The sequence below is a fragment of the Rana temporaria genome, chromosome 4 (assembly GCF_905171775.1).
Source record: "Rana temporaria chromosome 4, aRanTem1.1, whole genome shotgun sequence".
In the NCBI taxonomy this organism is placed as follows: Eukaryota; Metazoa; Chordata; class Amphibia; order Anura; family Ranidae; genus Rana; species Rana temporaria.
Window position 1 is genome coordinate 400,881,372 of NC_053492.1, and position 21,608 is coordinate 400,902,979.

The following is a 21,608-nucleotide window of genomic DNA, read 5'->3' on the forward strand; positions in this document are numbered from 1 at the left end:
CTAGTTCTTCGTAATACCGGAGTGCTAGAGGGGTGCCCCTGCATGGTCCATTCGTTTTTTTTTTTTTTAAAAGATCCCATATTGAGACTGATTTAAAACTTTGATTTCTTCCATATTGATGTGTCAATTAGCAGTCTGAGGCCGCGTACACACGATCGGTTAAACCGATGAGAACGCTCTGACGGACCGTTTTCATCGGTCAAAACCGATCATGTGTGGGCCCCATAGGTTATTTAACCTTCGGTTAAAAAAAAGCAAACTTGCTTTAAAATGTAACTGATGGATTGCTAACCGATAGGTCAAAACCAATCGTTAGTATGCAAAAGCATCGGTTAAAAACCTGTGCATGCTCAGAATCAAGTCGACGCATGCTTGGAAGCATTGAACTTCGTTTTTTTCAGCACGTCGTTGTGTTTTACGTCACCGCGTTCTGACACGATCGGTTATTTAACCGATGGTGTGTACGCGTGACGGACCATCAGTCAGCTTCATCGGTTAACCTAAGACAACTGTCCTTCGGACCCTTTTCATCGGATGGACTGATCGCGTGTACGAGGCTTTACAGTACAATCTCAGCAGATCTAACAATTATGGAGTCTCACTAGGATGTCATGTATAGACAAATTTGAACAATTATTGTGCATGGCAATTCTGCTCAATTGGACAATTGCGCTACAAAAAACCCCATAAGGATGTGACAATTACCAATAAAGTCACCACTGTATGTTTGTTTGCACCTGAAAAGTCCCAGTATATACCCTCCAAATACACCATAGTCACTGGTCGGCAATCTCGGCATCATTTCATTTGGTACACCCAACAAGAAGCAAGCAGCATATTTTATGTTACCTGTTTGGAGAGCTCTTTCAGGAAGTTTTCATCGTTATCTTCATCTGATGACTCGATCTCTGGAGGAACATACTCCACACTGAACACTTTGGTCACAATGCCACTTTCTCTGTTGTCTCTACAGATTAAATAAATGACAAAACTGTCAGACGTGATTCATGCAGATAGCAGAGGAAATTGCATTTTATGATAATATAATATACACTAAACAGAAGTTTTTATAAATCATATTGGTTTGGATTATTTTCATTATAGTGTATCTAAGCAGAAAAACAATATTTTTGGAACTTTTCAAACATATATAATGAAAAACTTTCTATGGCATATTTAACATTAAATTTAATATTAAAGTTTTGGTTTTGGATTTAGATACGCTTGGGTTAGCCTGTGCAGCCAAGAAGCCACAGTAGGTAACAAATTAAGTAGCTTTTAAAAGTCTTTATTATTTTATCTGTCATACCTGTAGGTCATTTCTGCCCCCACCATAGCCTTCCAAAAAAATTACCATTATTCTGCACGGCTCTGTTCTGTTTTTTAGGTTGAGCCAGTCTTAGGACCCCCCAACATCACAGGAGCGTGCACAATCCTTGCTCAGAGCTCTGCGCATGTGCAGAGATAGCGTACAGCACATAGACTTCTATGGGGCTGTGTCCCCAGGCTGCAGGCATGGCCAAGATGTAAACAAACAGTGGTGGCTGTGATCTTCGTTGTCAGTGGGGGGAATAGTTCCCCCATCGTTGGTGTCAGTTGGGGGAATAGTTCCCCCATCGTTGGTGTCAGTGGGGGGAATAGTTCCCCCATCGTTGGTGTCAGTGGGGGGAATAGTTCCCCCATCGTTGGTGTCAGTGGGGGGAATAGTTCCCCCATCGTTGGTGTCAGTGGGGGGAAGAGTTCCCCCATCGTTGGTGTCAGTGGGGGGAAGAGTTCCCCCATCGTTGGTGTCAGTGGGGGGAAGAGTTCCCCCATCGTTGGTGTCAGTGGGGGGAAGAGTTCCCCCATCGTTGGTGTCAGTGGGGGGAAGAGTTCCCCCATCGTTGGTGTCAGTGGGGGGAAGAGTTCCCCCATCGTTGGTGTCAGTGGGGGGAAGAGTTTCCCATCGTTGGTGTCAGTGAGGGGAATAGTTCCCCATCGTTGGTGTCAGTGGGGGGAATAGTTCCCAAACGTTGGTGTCAGTGAGGGGAATAGTTTCCCATCGTTGGTGTGTGTCAGTTAGGGGAATAGTTTCCCATCGTTGGTGTCAGTGAGGGGAATAGTTTCCCATCGTTGGTGTCAGTGAGGGGAATAGTTTCCCATCATTGGTGTCAGTGAGGGGAATAGTTTCCCATCATTGGTGTCAGTGGAGGGGAATAGTTTCCCATCATTGGTGTCAGTGAGGGGAATGGTTTCCCATCGTTGGTGTCAGTGAGGGGAATGGTTTCCCATCGTTGGTGTCAGTGAGGGGAATAGTTTCCCATCGTTGGTGTCAGTGAGGGGAATAGTTTCCCATTGTTGGTGTCAGTGAGGGGAATAGTTTCCCATCGTTGGTGTCAGTGGGGGGAATAGTTCCCCATCGTTGGTGTCAGGGGAGGGGAATAGTTCCCCATCGTTGGTGTCAGTGAGGGGAATAGTTTCCCATCGTTGGTGTCAGTGAGGGGAATAGTTTCCCATCGTTGGTGTCAGTGAGGGGAATAGTTTCCCATCGTTGGTGTCAGTGAGGAGAATAGTTTCCCATCGTTGGTGTCAGTGAGGGGAATAGTTTCCCATCGTTGGTGTCAGTGGGGGAATAGTTCCCGATCGTTGGTGTCAGTGGGGGAATAGTTCCCCATCGTTGGTGTCAGTGAGGGGAATAGTTTCCCATCGTTGGTGTCAGTGAGGGGAATAGTTTCCCATCATTGGTGTCAGTGAGGGGAATAGTTTCCCATCGTTGGTGTCAGTGAGGGGAATAGTTTCCCATCTTTGGTGTCAGTGAGGGGAATAGTTTCCCATCGTTGGTGTCAGTGGGGGAATAGTTCCCCATCGTTGGTGTCAGTGGGGGAAAAAATGCCGCATCGTGGTGTCAGAGGAAGAAGTTATGCCTCATCATTGGTGTCAGTGGAAGAAATAATACCCCATTGTTGATGCTCGAAGGGGGAATTATGTCCCACTGTTGGTGTCAATGGGAGGAATAGTATCCCAAGGTTCACTTAAAGGCAAGTAAAGGGCCACAGTTTAGAGACCACTGCAATAAACCTTGTACCAATAGTTATGCAGGGATTTTAATTACATTTCTTGATACTCAAATTACCACTAGAAAAGGCATTAATAAATCTGTGTATGGACCACGGTAATAAAATATGGAACAACAAGAACGCAAAAATATTTTGTCACACCAAATGCTACTTTCTTTAGCAGACACAACCAATACTTGCTATACTATGACACATCACGCGGCTATTTTCCAGGAATACATTCTTACCAATAAAGCTCATATTCAGGTTTAGACCTTTTGAACTCCTCCTGGCTGCCTTGAAAACATAAAACAGGAACTGATGTGTGAAAAATGGAGGAAGGAAAACCGGAGTTGCATGAAGAAACCAACTGGATGTTTTGGCTGGAGTTATACTTTAATGTGCCCTATAAACAGGTACTGTGTCGCCTCCGCAACTTTGACAAGCAAGTGCAGTATTCTCAAAGCAAAGTTGCGGCGGCGTAACGTAAATAGGCTGGCGTAAGCCCGCCTAATTCAAATGTGGAAGATGTGGGCGTGTATTATGTAAATGTATGTGACCCCGCGTAAATTATGCTTTCTCCGAGCGGCGCATGCGCCGTTCGTGAAAGTATCCCAGTGCGCATGCTCCAAATTAACCCGCAAAAAGCCAATGCTTTTGACGTGAACGTAAATTACGCACAGCCCTATTCCCGAACGACTTACGCAAACGACGTAATCAACGGAAAATTTGACACTGGTCTTGACGTCCATACTTAACATTGGTACGCCTCATATAGCAGGGGTAACTTTACGCCGGAAAAAGCCTAACGTAAACGGCATATCTGTAATGCGACGGCCGGGCGTACGTTCGTGAATTGGCGTATCTAGCTGATTTACATATTTCTAGGCGCAAATCAGCGTACACGCCCCTAGCGGCCAGCGTAAATATGCAGTTAAGATACGACGGCGTAGGAGACTTACGCTGGTCGTATCTTATACAAATTCTGGCGTAACTGATTCTTTGAATTAGGCGCCAAGATACGACTGCTCAGACTCAGAGATACGACGGCGTATTTGGAGATACGCAGTCGTATCTATTACGTGAATCCGGGCCTGTATGTACAAAGTGTATTTTGCATTGGCTCCAATGAGAATCCTAGCCTTAGATAAATGGCAGCTACAGACTGACCCTACAGAATCAGTACGGGGAACAAGCGATAGTCATCCTACAAGTCCTTATTATAACAATAATCATTCACACGGCTCACTTACCTGCTCACAGCCACGGCCTTAACAGTGATTTTCCCATCCGGCAATGTAAATGGACCTCGATATCTTAAAGTGGTGTTTTCTATGTGGCCAATCTTTTTAAGCAAATCTGGCTTGCTTCCGTCCAGTGTATAGAATATGGAGACATCTGGGGAATCTGCACATGGAAGTCATAAATCATCATGGTGATATGTCATTGTATTAACCATTAACATTAGCAACCACAATTCATCCAATGGGGCTCTAGTTTGACTAATGGATACTGTTGTTGTTTTAAAGCAGAATTAGGCTAATATAAAAGATGCATGTTAATGCAGCTGTGTGATCATTAATATGTCAATAAATGTGATTTTTTAAATACAATTAGTAAGTAAGTGAGCATAGGCATGCACCCCCTGTGCCAGGTGCGCCTGGACACACCCTAATCTGGGGTCGGCAACCAGTCGATTGTTATCTACTCATGGATCGTGGGCAGGTGATGGGTAGGCTGTGAACCTCCCTTGCCGACCCCAGAATCTGGACAGAAGGGGCGAAGGGGGTGGCTTTTACTGGAACTGATCTGTATTTTCCTCCTACAGTAGCTGAAAGTAGGCTTCTCCTCCTCTCCCTCCCGCCGGAATTCAGCTGCCACAGGAGGAAAATACAAGGGATCAGTAGCAGTATATGCTGCCCTCTCCTATCCCTGTTCCTCTTCTTTCTGCCTGGGTCCCCTGTGTGCTCTCTCGGCCCCCCCCCTCCCCTTTCCGCAGTGCTGCTGGCTTCCCATCCTCTCCTCTCCCACCAGCTGCTCCCACCAGGTATTATTTCAGGATGTAGAGTGAGCAAGGGGCCAGTAAATATGTAATTCAGCAACCCCTTCCGTTTTCTGAAGGACACAGTGGTACCGAACACTCATTGTGTAAATTCATAAATTAAGCATAGTAAGCTTTGTTTACTATCCTTCAGTTTGTGAATGAACAAAAAGCTGCTCAGCACAGAGCACTTCCCATTCATTCACAGTCCAGTGCAGCTGAGGCTGTAGAGGAAGAAGCTGGGGAATCTCTGTCTTCAGTGCCTTTATTTGTCTAAAAAGTGAGACATCCTGATATTTTACCAAAGCCCCCCAATGTGGCTTTTAAAAAAAATGTTTTAAAAAAACTGCTCTACTGACTGACACCATCCACTGTATTGTATGTGTGTGTTTATATATCCAGTCAGGTCCATAAATATTGGGACAGCGACACAATTCTAATCTTTTTGGCTCTATACACCACCACAATGGATTTGAAATGAAACGAACAAAGTGTGCTTTAATTGCGATCTTTCAGCTTTAATTTGAGGGTATTTACATCCAAATCAGGTGAACGGTGTAGGAATGACAACAGTTTGTATATGTGCCTCCCAGTTTTTAAGGGACCAAAAGTAATGATATATATATATATATATATTAGGGCTGTTACTGATTAAAATTTTTGTGTTCGATTAATCGTTTTTTTTTTAATCGATTAATCGACTAATTTCGATTAATTAACGCAAGAATATACACATTTGCCCCCATGCTGTAAGATTATACACATTTGCCCCGATGCTGTAAGATTATACACATTTGCCCTGATGCTGTAAGATTATACACATTTGCCCCATGCTGTAATATACACATCTGCACCCATACTGCAAGAATATACACATCTGCCCCCATGTGTACATTACAGCAGCATGGGGGCAGATGTGTACATTACAGCAGCATGGGGGCAGATGTGTATATTACAGCATCTGCCCCCATGCTTTAATATACACATCTGCCCCCATACTGCAAGAATATACACATTTGCCCCCATGCTTTACATACACATTTGCCCCCATGCTTTACATACACATTTGCCCCCATGCTTTACATACACATTTGCCCCCATGCTTTACATACACATTTGCCCCCATGCTTTACATACACATATGCCCCCATGCTTTACATACACATATGCCCCCATGCTTTACATACACATATGCCCCCATGCTTTACATACACATATGCCCCCATGCTTTAATATAAAGGATGGTTGTCGTCCTCTCTTACCTACAGACCGGTCCGCAGAGTAGCTGATGGACACGTGCGCAAGGGAAGATAATACAAGCAGGCGGGCGGGTGATGATGACGTCAGCGCGCCGCTACTTGGCTGCCGCCGGGTGGACCAAGATGGCCGCGGCTCCGGAGCTAGGCCGAAGCCGCGGTCTTTCCTATGGGCGAGACCGCGGAGCTCACTCCGCGGATCGTCGATCAAAAATATTTTAGTCGATCAAAGAAATTAACGATTAATCGAACAATTAATCGTTAATTTCCGCAGCCCTAATATATATATATATATATATATATATATATAATAGGATTTTTTGTACTCACCGTAAAATCCTTTTCTCTGAAGTCCATGGACGGACACAGCTCCTTAAATCTTGACAAGTGGGGTTATGTTCCCTGTTTACAGGAGAGGACTAGACAGAAACATGTTAAATAGTTACATACATGTTACATTAACAGAGTTGAACAGCCCCGCCCAGGGGGCGGTCCCTCCAGACATAACCCTCCTCACTGCAGCTTGCAGCCTCAGTTCGTAACAAGCAGTACAAACCTAAAAAGGAGGGGTGGGAGCTGTGTCTGTCCATGGACTTCAGAGAAAAGGATTTTACGGTGAGTACAAAAAATCCTATTTTCTCTTATCGTCCATGGACGGACACAGCTCCTTAAATCTTGACAAGTGGGACGTCCCCAAGCAGTGTCAAAAAACGAAGGGTGGGAAATATATCAGTAAAAACAATTTTAACTTCACCCCAAAACAAGCAGAGCTCCTCAACGGAGGAGGTGCAACTTTAAACAGCCGCCGGCAAAAACTAGCGGCTGAAAAAAAAAATCATAAGATGCACTCACAGCAACCATGTAAATTCTGGAAAAAGTGTGAATGGACGAGCAAATCACCGCCTCGCACACCTGTGAGACCGACGCATGTTGTCGGGAAAAAAAAAAAACCCAGGAAGCACCAATTGCCCTGGTCGAAAGTGCCGTTACCGGAAAGGGGGGCCCGCCCCTTAGGAGCATAGGCCTGTATGACGGCCTGCCTGATCCACCGAGAAATGGTGGTCGACGAGACCGCTAGGCCCTTTTGTGGACCAGACACCGACACAAAAGAGAGTCAGAAGCTCCGAAATGGAGCCGTAGTAGGCTGGTATACCCGCAAAGCGCGTACCATGCCTAAAGTATGAAAGGCCGAAACCTCCTTCGGAAGAAGGGAAGGTCGCGGGCGCACCATCACCTAATCCTTATGGGGGATCAAGCATGGTGGCTTGCAGACAAGACCGCCAACTCAGAAACCCCTCTATCAGAGGTAAAGGCCACTAAAGGGGCCACCTTCTGAGATAGTGTCAAGAGAAAATCTCTCCGATGTTTCCAAAAGGAAGGTTCCTGAAGAACCGAGAGCACCAGAGTCAAAACTCATGGGGGAAGAGATGGGCCAAGAGGGGAAAGTATATGACAAACCCCCTGCACACAAAAAAAGGGGACCCACCAGAGAACGTGCCGCAAAAAGACCACTAAAAGAACACAGCCAAGGCTGAAATCTGCCCCCAAACGGTGCTTTAAGCAATTTTTAGATCCAATCCAAGCTTTAAAAACAGCAGGACCCTGGACACCGAGAGTACGCCCGTGGACGTCACTCCATCCCTTCGCACCAAGAGAGGTGCGATGGTAGATCCTCCGGAAGAAGACTACGGTGCCCTGTTGAGATGACCGAGTCAGACAGACCCCGGTCACCTAAAGTCTGGCTTCCAATAACCATGTTGAGCAAGTCAGTGACTGTACAACAGGAGGAAGTATGGGACCTTGAGACAGGAACCTCCTGCCCTGGCAACCGCCAGGGTGCCTCCGCTACCAGGCGCCCGATATCAGCGTACCAAGGACGCCGAGGTCAATCTGGAGCGATTAGAATCATCGGGATCTCCTCAGCCTCCACTCTGTGGAGCGGCCGAGGAAGCAACTACCATGGAGGAACGGCAAAAAATCACTGATACAGACAACACAGGGCCACCAGTGCGACTGACGCGTCTGTACAAGATCACTAGACCTGGCCACTAACTTTGACGCCCTTTGCAGGGGAGAAAAGCAGCCAGGAGATCCATGCCATGTGAGGCTCACCTCCTGCAAGGGAGCCGAAACACCCCAAGCACAAAGACCAGTCGCCCTGGTCCAGCATCTGGCGACTCCAGTAGTCCGCCTGCCGGCATACCTGATGGTAGACTGAAGCCACGGCCGTGGCGTTGTCCGGCTGAAACCAGATCGGTCGACCACAAGGAGAAGCATAGCCTGATCGCCTAAAATAGTAGGACAATGAACAGTAGACAGCACCTGGTATTCCCAGGCGGTCTCCCACAAGGCACTAGCCAGGCCCGACCCTGGGTAGCTACCGAGACCAGACACATTCAAGGAGGTGTGGTCATAGGTCCACGCAAGTCCAGCGACTCAGGGCCGACTGGACCCCACAGTTTTGTGAACCCCCAGGTTCACAACTCGTGAGCTGGCATCCGTCGTAAACACCGACCACTGGAAGGAAGAAACAACTTCCCGGACTGAAGAGTCGGGAATCTCTGTCACCAACTCAGAGAGACTCTGACTAGGTGGCGCACAGGAATCTAATGATTTCAGAGACAAGAGATTTTTACCACCAGGACAGTAGTTCCCCTGGAAAACCAGGGTGTGGAACTGGGCATACAGTACCGCCTTGAAGGAGGCTACCCACAGACCCTGAACCAGCAGGCGCCCGGAGAGAAGACCGATTGCGTGATGCCAATACCTTCACCGCAGACTGAAGAGTCTGCAATTTCTCCAGGGGAAGAAGGACCTTTGCCACTGAGGAGTCTGGATCAACACTAGATACTCCAACGCTGAGTCGGAACCTAGCATGCCCATGATTTGAACCCTGGGTCGCATACATGGAGGGCAGGCTTGCTGCCACTGAGCTACACTTTCTGGCCTAAACGTTTAACATCCACCCGAATCTTTGGAGGGTCTGAATGGGAATAACCCATCCACTAGGTCGGAGACAGAAGCTGCTCTCAGAAGAAAGTCGTCCAAGTAGCCAATGAGGCAAAGCCTCGCTGTCCCAACAAAATTCAAATAAGTGCGAGCTCCTAGCTGAAAACCCATGGTGCTGACGCCAGATGAAAAAGGGAGGGCCACAGGCTGACAGAGACCCTTCTCTCATCACGAAGCACAGAAAAAAACACTGACATGTGCAAAACGGGACATGCATGTATGCGTCCCTGATGTCCGAGGACGTCAGGACATCCCCCGGATGAAGCGCAGCTACCACCGAACAAATGGATTCCATGCGGAACTACCCGAAGTTCACAAAGGTATTTAGGGCCTGAGGCCCATAGAAAACCCCAAAACTCTCGTCCTGCAGGAAAGGTAAAATTACCTCGCAGCTTAGCAAATCCCACACTGCCCAAGGCAGACCGACGGGCCGGGAGAGGAAGACACAAGGACAGAACTTTGTTCTGTGGATAGGAGGAAACCCTATCTAGTACTCCGAAGAGACCACCTCGCAGACCCACTAGTCGGAGAGCAGGGAGGTTTCACTGAATTGTGAACCTGCAAGCCGCCCCTCCCACCTAGAGACAGGGAGGGAAGGCTATATAAATTGGCAGGATTTGGGTGCCGGCGTGATCGGCTTATGCACCCAGGGACAGATTAGTCCCCCAGCTGGGCCTTTGACGGCCTGGGAGGGTTGCCCCTAAATAATACACACACACAGGCCCAGATTCAGGTAGAATGGAGCAATATTTGCGTGGGCAAAGAGCAAAGATTTTTCTCTGCGCCCACGCAAATATTTCGATTTGCCCAGCGATTCACGGAGCAGTAGCTCCGTAAATTGCGCGGGCGATATGCTAAACAGCCGGGCGTAAGGCTGCCTAATGTAAATGATCCCGCCGGGGGCGGGAATCATTTAAATTAGGCACGCTCCCGCGCCGAGCGAACAGCGCATGCTCCGTCGGGAAACTTTCCCGACGTGCATTGCGGCAAATGATGTCGCAAGGACGTCATTTGCTTCTAAGTGAACGTGAATGGCGTCCAGCGCCATTCACGAATCACTTACGTAAACAACGTGAAATTCAAATTTCACGAGCGGGAAGCGCAGCTATACTTTAGCATAGGTTGCCCCTGCTATAGCAGGAGCAACCTTGCGCTAAAGTCGCCGTACGGAAACTCCGTACCTTGCGTGCGCAGGGCCCGCGCAACTTTTGTGAATCGGTGGTAGTATGCAATTTGCATACTATACGCCGATCACAATGGCCGCGCCCCCTAGCGGCCAACGCAAGAATGCAGCCTGGGATGTGAAGGCATAAGGAGGCTTATGTCTGTCAGATCCTAGGCTGCATTCGGTGTAACGAGGTTCCTGAATCAGGAGCACTCGTTACACCGGAGCAAGTAAGCACTTGCGCCGCGCAACCTATGGTTGCGCGGGCGCAAGTGCTTCTTGAATCTGGGCCACAGTGTGTATGTATACTATGTAGGTGTATGCACACATGTCTTTGGAGGAAACCGGAGTACCCGGAGGAAACCCACGCAGACACAGGGAGCGACAATGCAAGCTCCAGTCAGATTGGCGTCAGTGTGCGGATTCGAACCAATGACTTTTTTGCTGCCAAGTAATGGAGTTAAGCACTACACCACCGTGTGCATAAAACCATTCTGAAACAGACGCCCTGGATAACAAGGGCGCAGCATTCAATGAAGCATCACAGACCTATATGAGGCCCTGGACCAGCTGGTCCGCTAGGCTAATAACCTCAGGAGAGAGTCGGTGCTCCTCCACTGTCTGGTGCAAAATGCTCACTCTGTGAGTTGTATAGAGCACTAGGGGTCAGGACTACTCCAGGATGGCCGCCGAGCGTTCAGAACGCGGCCACAGGAAAATGGCCGGCACAATGTAAGCTGCGCCATAGCGCGGCTACGACAAAATGGGCGCCAATGGGAGTTTTCAATGTAATTGAAAAACCTCCCAAAAAATGGCGCCAGCGTCGAATGAGACCCTAGTGTAGTGGCCATAATAGGCCCGCAAGCCAGACCCCAGCATGGTAAACATGGAACGGGTCAGTACTTCGGATCTTCTATCAGTCAGATCCATACAAGCGGGGGTTCCCGCCCGGCGGTGAGGGACTACAAAAGCCCTCAGCGGCTTTTCTCAATCCGCATCTCAGAATTTATCAAAGAAGGGCACAGAAGGAAAAAACCCTCACAGCGGTCTGATTTGTGTGATCCAAAAAAGACCGAGCCCTCGGCGGAAACCCAGCTGCACTATGCAGCTTAGGAGAGTGCCTTGCAGCAGTAAAAAGCGCACCCATAAATGCCTTATTCTGCTTTTCTTTTTTTTTTTTTAACTAGGTACCTGGTCCATGGCTTCATAATAGAGCATTCCCCAGGGGATAACGGGGGAAGGGGGCACTCTTTTACCGCCCGCCCGCAGTCCACCCCCACCCTGGCACAAACTGTGTCCAGGACTAACAATAAAAACTCTGTGGGAATCCCAGGTGCTAACATCTGCTGCCACCACCAGCATGTGGGGAAGGACCCAGATACTGACTGACTCCAGATATTTACATAGTGTGTATTATAATATGCACACCTGTCCATACAAATAAACAAAAGCTCCTAGAGTCCTATTCGGGGCCTCTCACCCACTTGCTGCGCTGACCAGGGGTAACCAGGGGACTCCCTCAGGAGGAGACTGCCCAGCGCTGCCTGTGAGGAAAAGAACCGTGAGGTAACTTCTGCAGGGACCTGTGTTTAAACAGGAAAAGCCTCCTAGGGCTGTTTTATTTAAGGACAAGACACAGATACAGCATAAAAAGCAAAACCATTACAGGTGTCACCAATCAGTCAGCGTCTGCTGAAGTATAATCATAAACATCTGTGCTCATCACAGGGCTTTTTACCTCACAGGAAAGCCCAATACAAAAAAGAAAAAAACACAGGCCAGATAACAGTCCCCTCAGGAAGGCCCCCTCCCCCCTGACAGTGGCAATGTTAGCAATGCAGCAAGGGAAAGGAGCAGGGAAGTAAGGGGAAGGGACCCCCGAACCCCAGGAATGCCCAGCCGTACCAACCCACCGAAGCAGGAGGGACTGTACTTACCCGTCCAAGCGAGGACTCGCTGACGCATTCCTGACAGAACTACAACCGAAATGGAGGTAGCTGTCGTCCCGGTCCACTGTGAGTGAGACAACACCACAGCCCAGTCATATGTGGACCTCGGAGCAAAGCTCACCGCCCCCCCCCAGGAGTCATGGGGTACGGCGTGGCAGACCAAGCCTCTTTGCAAAGGTGTGCTCACGCTTGCTGGTCGGACTGAGTAGACTACAAGGATCTATATTATCCAGCCTGTCTCTCAGCCGACAGTTGAAAGAAGATTCTTCAAGAAAAAGTAAAATAAAATAAAATAAAATAAAATTTCTCCTCAGGGCGCTGGGCCCAAAGGGAGCCATACGTCCTTCTCCTTGCTAGGCAGAACGAAACTGAGGCTGCAAGCTGCAGTGAGGAGAGTTATGTCTGGAGGGACCGCCCCCTGGGCGGGGCTGTTCAACTCTGTTAATGTAACATGTATTTAACTTGTCAAGATTTAAGGAGCTGTGTCCGTCCATGGACGATAAGAGAAATTATATATATATATATATATATATATATATATATATATATATATATATATATATATAATGTGTGTGTGTGTGTGTGTGTGTGTGTGTGTTTGAGCACCTGGGGGGTCCCCAAAGGGATTCCCTTTGTTTGCTGGGATTTTCTCTTTTCTTTTACTTGTATTCATGATGGTAAACAGGACAAATAGAGAGGGCGAATCTCCCTAATGGGGACACAGACAGCAATAAAAACTGACAGAGGTTCTAATCCATCTCCATTTTATCCAAAACTAAAGAAAACGTTTTGCCTTTAGTTATACTTTAAGCAACAATAATAATTGTTCATATGAAATGAAGGTAGGTGTCTTTTTTTTTGCCATACCTGACTTGATATCAATTGGTGTGTTGGTGTCTACTTCATATTTTCCTTTCCCGGGAATAGGAACGCGAAGCGGTATAATCTGCGGTACACAGATGGAGCCGGCGGTCATCCTTTCTATGCCAGGAGAGAACAACTTTAGTATGCCATGTGTAACAAACTGACAGAAATGAATAATAATACAAGAAGAGGAATGGGTGCAGGCTGTAAATACATCACTTCTTTCAATTCAGACCGTTATCGCGATCGGAAATTCTGCCAGCAAAAGTTCCGATGTGAGCTTTTGAACGGAAATTCCGACCGAGTGTATGCTCCATCTGACTTTTGCTGTCGGAATTTCTGTCAGCAAAAGATTGAGAGCAGGTTCTCAAATTTTCCAATGGAAAAAAATCCTATCGAAAAATCCGATCGTCTGTAGCAATTCCGACGCATGTTCGGAAACAATTTGACTCATGCTCGGAAGCATTGAACTTCATTTTCTCGGCTCGCCGTAGTGTTGTACAGTATGTTCTGAGAACTTTTGTGTGACCGTGTGTATGCAAGCCAAGCTTGAGCGGAATTCCGTCGGAAAAACCATCCAAGGTTTTTCTGACGGAAAATCCGATCATGTGTACGGGGCATTAGAGGAATTCTTAAAGAATGTCATAAATTCTCTGTAGACATCTGTCTATTGTGTAAGGGGTTAGCTCGGTAGTGGGGTGTGTGACCCCCTGGATGGGTTCACTACACACTGAATTTATACAGACAGGCAGTCGAAGACGGTTGAAAACAAAGATTTTGGTTTATTCTTCCATCTTGCTGGAAACAAGTGCAAGCATCCAAACAGCATAAACAAAAACAAACATAAAATAAACCCTGGCCACTTGGGGCATCTACCTTCACCACACAGGAACCTATCTAAGGAGTCTTGCACAGCCTAGTGCTGGGCAGACACTGCTGGTCATACGGCAGAAAAACAATAGTCTTTTGATTTTTATCACACAGAAAAATCAATCACCTCCTCACCTCCTCAGAAGACTTTCAGCTACTGCTCTCCTTCACTCAGAAAGACTCAGGATGCAGCAAATCAGTGGTAATCCTCTGGATTACTTATAGAGGCCTTAATTGCCTCATTCTGAACAGCTGAAGTTTTCCAACGCCCTTAGACCTTTTCTGACTACTTTTGCAGCCGACGCCTAATAACAATTGGTGTATTGTCTAAACAAGGCAGAAATGTATGTCCCGTCTGTGACAACACCCACAGATTTACCTGACTTCTTGTCACAATTGGTAATGTGCAACAGATTTGTGTACATTTGTGTTTGTTTCATCCTAAAGATTGGAAGGAAAGGATTTGATCGGCCGCGTGACTAAAGTCCATTCACACGTGTGCGATTTGTCATGCGACTTTGGACATCAAAGTCACATGACAAATCACACACCATTCTTTTCAATGGCACCCAAGTTTAAGTCGCAGTGACTTTGAAAAGGTGCCCTCACTACTTTGGTCGAGACTTTTGATGTGACTTTAAACCATAGAATGTTAAGTCGAATCAAAAATCACACCAAAAGTTGCATTAAAGTCACACTCCAAAGTTGCACTGGAAGTCGTGCAACTTTGGAGCCCTAAGGCCCGTTCACACCACATGCTGTGCAGAGCATGGAAAGTAGGTTATATGGGTTCTAATTGCATAGATCACACCAATGCAGTGCTTTTCATTTCCAGAAAAAAAGTACAACATGCTGCTTTTTTTCCTGCACAGATCTGTACTGACCCCAGTACAGAAAAATAAAATAAAAATTGTGCATGCAGAAACGCATCCGGGAAAGATCTAAAAAGGATTTCTCAGAAGAAATAAGGACATTTAAAAGCAAAATGGAAGGATGAGGTAAGTGAAGGAGGACTGCACTAAGGTAAAGGAAGCTATTTAGGGAAACAAACTGTACCTTTACAACTCCTTTAAAGTATGGTGGATATAAAAACTGTGGGCCAGATTCTCGTAGATCGGCGTATCTTTGTGCGGGCGTAACGTATCCGATTTACGTTATGCCTCCGCAACTTAGACGAGCAAGTGCTGTATTCTCAAAGCACTTGCTCTGTAATTTGCGGCGGCGTAGCGCAAATCGGCCGGCGTAAGCCCGCCTAATTCAAATTTGGAACAGGGGGGCGTGTTTTATGTAAATAACTTGTGACCCGACGTGATTGACATTTTTCACGAACGGCGCATGCGCCGTCCGTGGAATATCCCAGTGTGCATTGCTCCAAAGTATGCCGCAAGGACGTATTGGTTTCGACATGAACGTAAATGACGTCCAGCCCCATTCACGGACGACTTACGCAAATGACGTAAAATATTCAAAATTCGACGCGAGAACGACGTCCATACTTAACATTGGTACGCCGCATATAGCAGGGGTAACTTTACGCCGGGAAAAGCCTAACGTAAACGGCGTATCTGTACTGCGTCGGCCGGGCGTATCTAGCTGATTTACATATTTCTAGGCGTAAATCAGCGTACACGCCCCTAGCGGCCAGCGTAAATATGCAGTTAAGATCCGACGGCGTAACAGACTTACGCCGGTCGGATCTAATAGAAATCTATGCGTAACTGATTCTAAGAATCAGGCGCATAGATACGACCGCCCAGACTCAGAGATACGACGGCGTATCTGGAGATACGCCGTCGTATCTCTTTTGAGAATCTGGCCCTGTATCAACTCATCAGGAGTCAGGACAGGATTTAATGTGTCCATATGTAAGCATTCAAATAATAGGTATGTTTTAGGCAGACTGAAAGTCATTTTGTGTCAGTTTTTCCTCTGCCATGCATTTATTTTAATCATCTTGTCTCCTCTGGATAAATTAATAAAAATGGGTACACAAAGTATTACGTGAAGAGAATGGATGACATTTAGAGCTTAATAAAAATGCACTGTGTAAATGTTTGCACAGCACCACACCCATAGAAATAGCTGTAGACTTATGCAGTAGTTATGGAAGTATTGGAGCATTATCCATTGTGTAAGCATGAGCTCACTGTTAATGGTCAGCTTAATGCAGCCAAGCAACCAGCATCATGCTCTTCAAAAGATAAAATAAACAAGAAATGTATTTTGATTGGTCCGTTCAACTGCTTAAAGAACAATGTAAAATATAGGAAGGGTTAAGGTCTCTGTCAGGTTTTTATTGCAGCCTGTGTCTCTGCTTGGGAGATTTCCTCTCATTCCTTGTAATGTATGCTTTAGTAAGTGCGTAGATGGCAATGGAAATGTCACAGTAGTTCTAACCATTCCCTACTGTGCTAAGTGAAGCATACCTCCCAACTTTCTGAGGGACTTCTATCAGCAAAAGAATGCAAGCATAAGACACACCCCTTGCCACACCCCCTTAAAGGAAAATTGTACAAAAAACAAGATTGGTTAACCACTTAAAGCGGTGGTTCACCCTCCTTAACAACAGTCTAGCATTACATTCGGCATAGTAGCGCGAGCTACAGTATGCCTGTCTGTATTTTTTTATCCCCGTACTCACAGTGCTATTGTACATTGAAGATTCCGACTCCCGCGGGGAATGGGCGTGCCTATGGAGAGGGAGGATGATTGACGGCCGGCTCTGGCACGTCACGCTCCCCGAAGACAGCCGCAGTAGGTCTCGGCTCTTCACGGGGCCTGCGCACAGGCTATGCGCAGGCGCCGTGAAGAGCCAAGCCTATTTCGGCTATTTCCGGAGAAGCGTGACGTGCCAGGGCCGGCCGTCAATCACCTTCTCTCTCCATAGGAACGCCCATTCCCCGCGGGAGTCGGAATCTTCAATGTACAATAGCACAGTGAGTACGGGGATAAAAAAATACAGACAGGCATACTGTAGCTCGCGCTACTATGCCGAATTTAATGCTAGAGGAAAAAAAAAATTTTTTTTTTTATATAGGGTGAACCCCCGCTTTAAGGACCGCCTCCTGCACATATACGTCGGCAGAAAGGCACAGCTGGGCACAAGCACGTACCTGTACGTCCTCTTTAAGTGCCCAGCCGTGGGTCGGGCACGCTCCCGCGACCCGGTCCGAAGCTCCGTGACCACGGGACTCGATCGCCGCCGGAGTCCCGCGATCGGTCCCCGGAGCTGAAGAACGGGGAGAGCTGTGTGTAAACACAGCAGCTTCCCCGTTCTTCACTGTGGCGCTGTCATTGATCATCTGTTCCCTGATATAGGGAAAGACGATCAATGACGTCACAAGTCCAGCCCCGCCCCCCTACAGTTAGAAACACATACGAGGTCACACTTCACCCCTTCAGCGCCCCCTAGTGGTTAACTCCCAAACTGCAATTGTCTCTTTCACAGTAAACAATGCATTTTTATAGCATTTTTTGCTGTGAAAATGACAATGGTCCCAAAAATGTGTCAAAATTGTCCGATGTGTCCGCCATAATGTCGCAGTCACGAAAAAAATCGCAGATCGCCGCCAAAAAAAAAAATGCAATAAAACTATCCCCTATTTTGTAGACGCTATAAATTTAGCGCAAAACAATCGATAAACGCTTATTGCGATTTTTTTTACCGAAAATAGGTAGAAGAATACGTATTGGCCTAAACTGAGGAAAAAAAAACGTTTTTTTTATATATTTTTGGGGGATATTTATTATAGCAAAAAGTAAAAAATATTGATTTTTTTTCAAAATTGTCGCTCTATTTTTGTTTATAGCGCAAAAAATAAAAACCGCAGAGGTGATCAAATACCACCAAAAGAAAGCTCTATTTGTGGGGGAAAAAAGGACGCCAATTTTTTTTGGGAGCCACGTCGCACGACCGCGCAATTGTCAGTTAAAGCGACGCAGTCCCGAATCGCAAAAACTGGCCGGGTCCTTTACCTGCATTTTGGTTCGGGTCTTAAGTGGTTAAACCCAAAAGTGCTTTTTTTCTCCTTTAAATTGGCTTTTGAAATTTAAAAAATGCAGCAATTTAGAAATCAGATGAAAGGTTTATGCTGGAAAACACTTTTGCATAGATACAAAGTGCTTTTTATATACAACTATATAGATCGGACCAAAATGAGGGACAAATGAGGAGGACAGAGGGACATTGCTCCAAATCAGGGACAGTTCCTCAAAATCAGGGACAGTTGGGAGCTATGAGTAAAGTGTTTTTAAAGCTGTCTGATATTGAATGCTGTGTCCCTACTGGGGAGCTTATGATCACTTCCTGTTCCAGTGGTCACACAGGAAGAGAGAAAAAAATCTCCTCTACAGGGACACATGATCTGTGCCAAACTAAAGGATGCCTTGGGCTCAGGGCCAGAGTTAGGGCTCATATACACTTGCAGTTGGGGGTGGCAAAGCACATGGCTGAACCCTCCCAACCATTCTCCTTTAAGCTGCAAGGGCCGGGGTGTACACATGCCATGGCTTTGATGCTTTGCAGCAGGAACAGAGAGCTGGTGAATGTCAGTCACCGCTGTCTGCTCTGCCCCCCCCCCCCCCCCTGCTCACTGGAGTGCTGGGCTGTGGAGGAGGTGGGAGCAGCTGGCTCAGGCTCTCAGTGGTTCGCTGAGAGGCTGACCCGGATGCCTGTCCAGGCATGTGGGCAGATCCCGACTTCATTGTCACTATCTTGCCTGAGCCTGGACCAGCTCTGTGATGTCAGCCTGCTGTCAGCTAAAAACAGGTCATGGGAGTGCAGAACGCACTGCGCTCCTGTGATCCACAGGAGACATACAGCCAAATGAGCTTTGGCACTTCTCCTTTAAAATTGATTATAGGAAATAAAAAATAAAACAAATACAAACATCTCTATACTTACCTGCTCTGTGCATTGGCACTGCACAGAGCGGCCCCAAACCTTCTCTTCTCGGGTCCCCCGCTGGCGCTCCTGGCTCTTCGGTGGATAACCACATGGAAAGTCACTTTCCATGGGGGAACCCGTGTGTGCTTGCTCCCGAGTCCCACTACTGCGTCTATTGACACCAAAAGCAGGACTCTGCCCTGCCCCGCACTCCTGTGTCATAGCTTTTGATTATCAATCTGTCCAATGAGGAGTGAGACAGCCGCAGGAGCTGTTGCTCTTGTGCACATCACTGGATCAGATTGGGCTCAGGTAAAAAAAAGAGGGGGGGGCTCTGGGGGCGAGCTGCAGCATAATGCCTCAATGCTTAGAATGAAAAACCTTAACCCCCCCTTTTACTTACCTGAACCCGATCTTTCCAGTGATGAAAACGAGCCCAGCAGCTCCAGCCGCTGTCTCGGGTCCTCATTGGATAGATTGATAGCAGCAGCAGCCATTGGCTCCCACTGCTGTCAATCAAATCCAGTGACATGGGAGCCGGGGGCAGGGCAGAGTCCTGCTGTCTGTGTCAATTAACGCAGCAGCAGGAATCAGTGGCCCCTTGGAATGTGGCTCTTCAAGGGGGGGCACTTGATGCGGAGAGGAGCCAGGAGCGCCGCTGAGGGATTGGGGCCACTCTGTGCCAAACCCTTGCACAGAGGAGGTAATGGTTATTTAATAAAAAAGATAAAAAAATAAAAACACAAACATTTACAACCCCTTTAAGGCTTTAGAACCACTTACACCCTTGATTTTTAGGTTTCCTGCAGTTCAGCTTGAAACAGCGGCACCACCACCAGCAGCAAATTCTAATTCTCACCTTCCTTTTACTCTCCTGGCGCTCTGTTCCAGGTAAGGAGAAGAAGCCTTATGTAAGCAAGCTTTGACTTGGAGCTTACTGAGAGCTAGTTGACATGTGGCAGCCCTTGCATTTCACAGGCAGTGAGGAGGCAATATGTCACCTCCTCACCTGCTGTTTTAACTCTAAGAAGGCTTAACCACTGTGCCCCAACCACATGCACTGAACGCAGCTGCAGCGCAACCCTATATGCTTATATTGGCCATGTTTGGCACCATATGCGATATGTGGTTTAATTATTGCCACGGGCTGTGTACAGCCCCGAAGGGTCTGCATGCCCCTCTTTTTATTTGGCCCAACCTGTATGAATGAGCCCTTAGGGATGAATACAGTCTCCCATGTGACAGCGCTGGATGCCTGAGCACCAGAGCCGATCCGCCCTATACGCAGACTACGCAAGCTGCGTAGGGCCCCCGGATTTACTCGGGGGGCCCGCTGGGAAGCATGGAGTTTCTATTTGCATCGGCGATTCCTAAGCGGAACAATGGCCGCCGCCGCTGCGGCGGCATTTCGAGTATCCGCCCGCGGCGCTGAACATTGACAATGTAGCAGTAGTGAGTCAGACGTCAGGTGACGTCAGTGAGACGGCCGCCGCTAATGCTTATGGGAGCTGTAGTCCACGAGCGGCTAAGTGCTGAAGCTCCCTGCTCCTGAATGTTATGCGGTAAAAAAAAAAAAACTGAATGTTATGTGGTAAAAAAAAAACCTGAAAGTTATGTGGTAAAAAAAAAACCTGAATGTTGTGGTAAAAAAAACCCTGAATGTTATGTGAAAAAAAAAAAAACCCTGAATGTTATGTAAAAAAAAAAAAAAAAAACCCTGAATGTTATGCGGTAAAAAAAAAAACCTGAATGTTATGTGGTAAAAAAAAAAAAAAAAACCCTGAATGTTATGTGGTAAAAAAAAAAAAAAAAAAAACTGAATGTTGTGTGGTAAAAAAAAAAAAACCCTGAATGTTATGTGGTAAAAAAAACACTAAATGTTATGTGGTAAAATAAAACCCTGAATGTCATGTGGCAATGGCAAATGGTTTACATAGCTCACGGTATCACGGGTCAGATAGAGGGCCCCTTAGTAGAATTGTGCTTGGGGCCCCCGAGAGGTCAGGATCCGCACTGCTGAGCACAAAATATTTTCAGCCGCAGCGCAAGTATTTCTCTTCAGCAGAGTACTGGGGCCTTTTAGGCTGGATTCACACCTATGCATTTTTAGTGCTTTGGAAGCATGGAGTTTCTATTTGCATCGGCGATTCCTAAACGGAACAATGGCCGCCGCGGCGGAATTTCGAGTATCCGCCCGCGGCGCTGAACATTGACAATGTAGCAGTAGTGAGTCAGACGTCAGGTGACGTCAGTGAGACGACCGCCGCTAATGCTTATGGGAGCTGTAGTCCACGAGCGGCTAAGTGCTGAAGCTCCCTGCTCCTGGGGAGGTGGAGTCAGTCACTCTGAGGAGAGGAGAGCGGCACAGCTGTGGTGACTGTCAGATTTTATTTTCCCTGCCAATGCCTTTTGGAAATGGTAGGACTAGGAGGTGAATGTGTGTAAAAAAAAAAAAAAACTGAATGTTATGTGTATAAAAAAAAAAATGAATGTTATATGTGTAAAAACAAAAACTGAATGTTATGTGTGTAAAA

General features: G+C 47.0%; 1 protein-coding gene across 2 annotated transcripts in view; it reads right to left on the reverse strand.

The window, feature by feature from the left end:
• Positions 1–21,608, reverse strand: part of DZANK1 (double zinc ribbon and ankyrin repeat domains 1) — a 156,369-nt gene that overhangs the window by 127,472 nt on the left and 7,289 nt on the right. Inside the window, exons 2-4 of one of the 2 annotated variants that reach the window (XM_040351201.1) lie at positions 13,323–13,432; positions 4,289–4,442; positions 850–967 (exon numbers count right to left, since the gene is read on the reverse strand). In XM_040351201.1, coding sequence (XP_040207135.1) covers positions 850–967; positions 4,289–4,442; positions 13,323–13,431 — 381 coding nt within the window. In that variant the 5' untranslated portion in view covers position 13,432. Of the gene's footprint in view, positions 1–849; positions 968–4,288; positions 4,443–13,322; positions 13,437–21,608 lie in introns of both variants that reach the window. The other variant, XM_040351199.1, reaches the window with a different exon arrangement.